This window comes from Triticum urartu, chromosome 5A (genome assembly GCF_056163025.1).
Source record: "Triticum urartu cultivar PI428250 chromosome 5A, HENAU_Tu73, whole genome shotgun sequence".
Lineage (NCBI taxonomy): Eukaryota > Viridiplantae > Streptophyta > Magnoliopsida > Poales > Poaceae > Triticum > Triticum urartu.
The window spans coordinates 47,277,111-47,280,266 of NC_141877.1; the positions used below are offsets into that span (position 1 = coordinate 47,277,111).

General features: G+C 42.9%; 1 protein-coding gene across 1 annotated transcript; it reads left to right on the forward strand.

Moving 5' to 3' along the window:
• The first annotated feature begins 278 nt into the window (after positions 1-278).
• LOC147967917 (uncharacterized) lies at positions 279-883 on the forward strand. Its single transcript, XM_087522584.1, has 2 exons — positions 279-550; positions 682-883. The coding sequence occupies exons 1-2, from the start codon at positions 279-281 to the stop codon at positions 881-883; spliced, it is 474 nt and encodes a 157-aa protein (XP_087378710.1).
• Positions 884-3,156: the final 2,273 nt, after the last annotated feature.

Here is a 3,156-nt window from a genome sequence, read left to right on the forward strand (position 1 = left end):
ACATGGCATGGTTTTTTGCCATCATCTGCACTTGTGTTTATGTGGTAGATGTTTTCATGTGGCAACAGCTGCCGTGCACACTGACTTCTTGATTTTTGCATCCCGTGCAAACTATGTGGCAACTTGATAGTAAAATACATAGCACATTTTGTTCATACATGGACGGCAACTTTCTTTCAACTACCCCCACCCATAACCAAACATTCTACGTGATTCTAATTTTTTTGTCCCTCTGTTGTTCTTTATGTGAACTCTGCTTCTCATTTCTTCACTTTTAAATGCAGGTCATGTTCCCCATGTTCCAGGAGCTTGCACCACATGACCCACACGACAAGTGTGGTCACCACTATGCGATATGTCTTGACCTGAAGAACCAACGTTTTGAGGTGCTTGATTCAATCCGTTCGGAAGCTGATGCAGACCTTACTACGCATGCCGAATTCTTCATTAACAACCTCAAAGAGACATGGAACCTTCACTACGAACATTCAAAGGTCCAGATCAGGCATTTCCCGACTGAGTATGTGGCGACTGCGAAGCAAGGGAACACGTAATTTCTTCCTTCCTTCATGTGCCATTTACATCAATCCAACCCCTCTTTTGTTGTCACATCTGAATTGAAGTCTATCTTTGTTACGTCTGTCCTTTTTGCGTGTTCACCTGACTCTTTTCCTCGTGCAGGACGGACTGTGGCTTTCATGCGCTAGAATACTTTGCAAAGTGGGAAGGCAGAATTGTCCCCCCTATCACAGCTGCAACGGTCGTTGAGCTCCGGAAAATCTACACATGGAACTGGTTGATGAATGAAGATTTCAACAAGCGGTCCGGAGCACGCGAGTTCATGGAGGAAGCTGTCAAGAAAGTCATCAAGAAGTACAAGTGATCATGTGGCGTTACACACCGGACGCATACCTTACATTCTGTTGCCGAGGAATGTAAGGTACTATCTCTTTGTTCTCGTCGAAAACTATGTTTGTGTGCTATGTTATGACTGCAACCCCGCGTAGCCTACTATGTAGTGGTGGTGTGTGAGCGACATTTGAATAGTTTCCGTAATATATGTGTGGACGCGAACCTATTTTAGGCATTATAGCAGATATGTTTTTATGTTCATCATTATTACAATGGTTTCATCGTTTCTAGCACCGGTTTGCTGTTTCGAATGCGTCTACGATGTTTTAAAAAAGATGGCAAATGTAGTTCATCAGACATGGGTAGTGAAAGTCATCGTCGTTTTTCATTTTGGCTGTTTTGCTTATTCTTTTTCATCGCTAACTGCACCGACTAGCATAGGTAGGTCGATCATGTAGCCACAACCTTTGCTGCGGTTTATGCATGTTACGCTATTTCCAACTTGTTTCCCATACATTGCACACAACACACTATGTGTCTCTAAACCGCGTCGTATTGTCATGGAAATATATGTCATGCAGAGTCATTACAAATACCATGGCATATTTTCAGTACAGCTAACATGGCAGATCCAGCATAATTAACATGGCAGATACAGTACAACTAACATGGCAGATCCAGTACAACTAAAATGGCAGATCCAGTACAACTAGCATGGCATATTTAGTATAAAATAGCATGGCATATTTAGTATAAAATAGCATGGCAGACTAACTACACATAACATGGCAGATTAACTACACATAACATGGCAGATTAAGTACCCATAACATGGCAACTGCATTTATCCATTCAATGAATTTTCCTTCCACTTCTGATGCCCCTCAAGAGTCATTCTCCCAATTTTTTAAAAAAATTCTCATTATCTAGGGTACAAAACAAAATGTCCACAAGGACCATGTCACATCGCCCCAATTTTTGCTCATGAATTGCCCGCCCCTTTCTTCGTTTTCTTGTGTTTCGCTTGGATCTCCAATCCCGACTTGTACCTTATCTCTCTTGGATGACCCTTTGTGATAGAACGGGGTGGGTTCCTAACCTGGGTCTGTGTGCTTGCTGTTCCAGATCCTATCTCCGATTTTTCAGATGATGGCCCCGTGGATGAAGGCACACTTGATGTGCGGGGGAACCGGTGTAAGGCTTCCTCAGCTTTCCTCTTCTTGATCTCATCAAGCTCTCTTTTCAGTGCCTTCCTGTGTTTTTCTGCGACTCTCGCTGTCTCATCACTCTTGCACGCTTCATTAATTAGCTCAGCATAGTTCTTTGTCAGCACAATGTGCCTCACGGTTTCCATGGTTGACTCAGGTCTCTCGTCATGCACAGCCAGAACTGCATGTGTTATCTGCGGCGCCAACGCGTCGTCAGCGTCCCAAGTCCATCGCCACCTTATGAAATGGCGGGGCATCCGTGTCACAGCGTTCATGTCCATTACTTTTAGTATGTGACAGCACACAATGCCGTCCCGTTCGAACATGCAGCATTGGCAGTAGTACTCGCCTTCGCCTATCGAGGCTTTGACGAAATAGTTCCTTCCTTTGTCCGGGTCTTCAGGTTCTGAATCTGACATGCCCAAAATAGAACACACCTTGAACGTATGTTCGTCCACCTGGAAAGCCGTGAACATGCTGGCACGCTTTATTTCTTCCTGGAATCTGCAAGTTTTGTGTGTTTTCTGTTAAACTATCATGCGCTCTTTTCTTGTACCACCTTATGTTGTCATGGAAATAGAAATACATTTTGTTTGAACATGGCAAACATAGTTCATTGAACATGGCAAATATAGTACGTTGAACATGGCAAATGCAGTACACTAGACATGGCAACTGTAGTACACTAGACATGGCAACTGTAGTACATTTTCAACTGGACATCGTCATTTTTCCACACCAACATTCCCCAATGGAAACACATTGCATAAAACATGGCAACTGCCCTTTTATTTAAACATGGCATCTATAGTTGAGTAAACATGGCAATTGCATTTCAACAAACATGGCAGATGCATTTTATTAAACATGGCAACTGCATTTCAGCATATGTGTCGCCAATATAACATTTTTTCCAGTTAACATTGGCATTTGCATGCCAACATGCCCCAATGGAAGCACAGTGCATTAATCATGGCAACTGCACTTCATTCAACAAGGAAAATGCACCCGAGCAAGCATGGCAAAACAGAATTTTCATTGAACATGGCAACATGCAGCTGAGTAAGCATGGCAAACAGTATTTCATTAAACATGA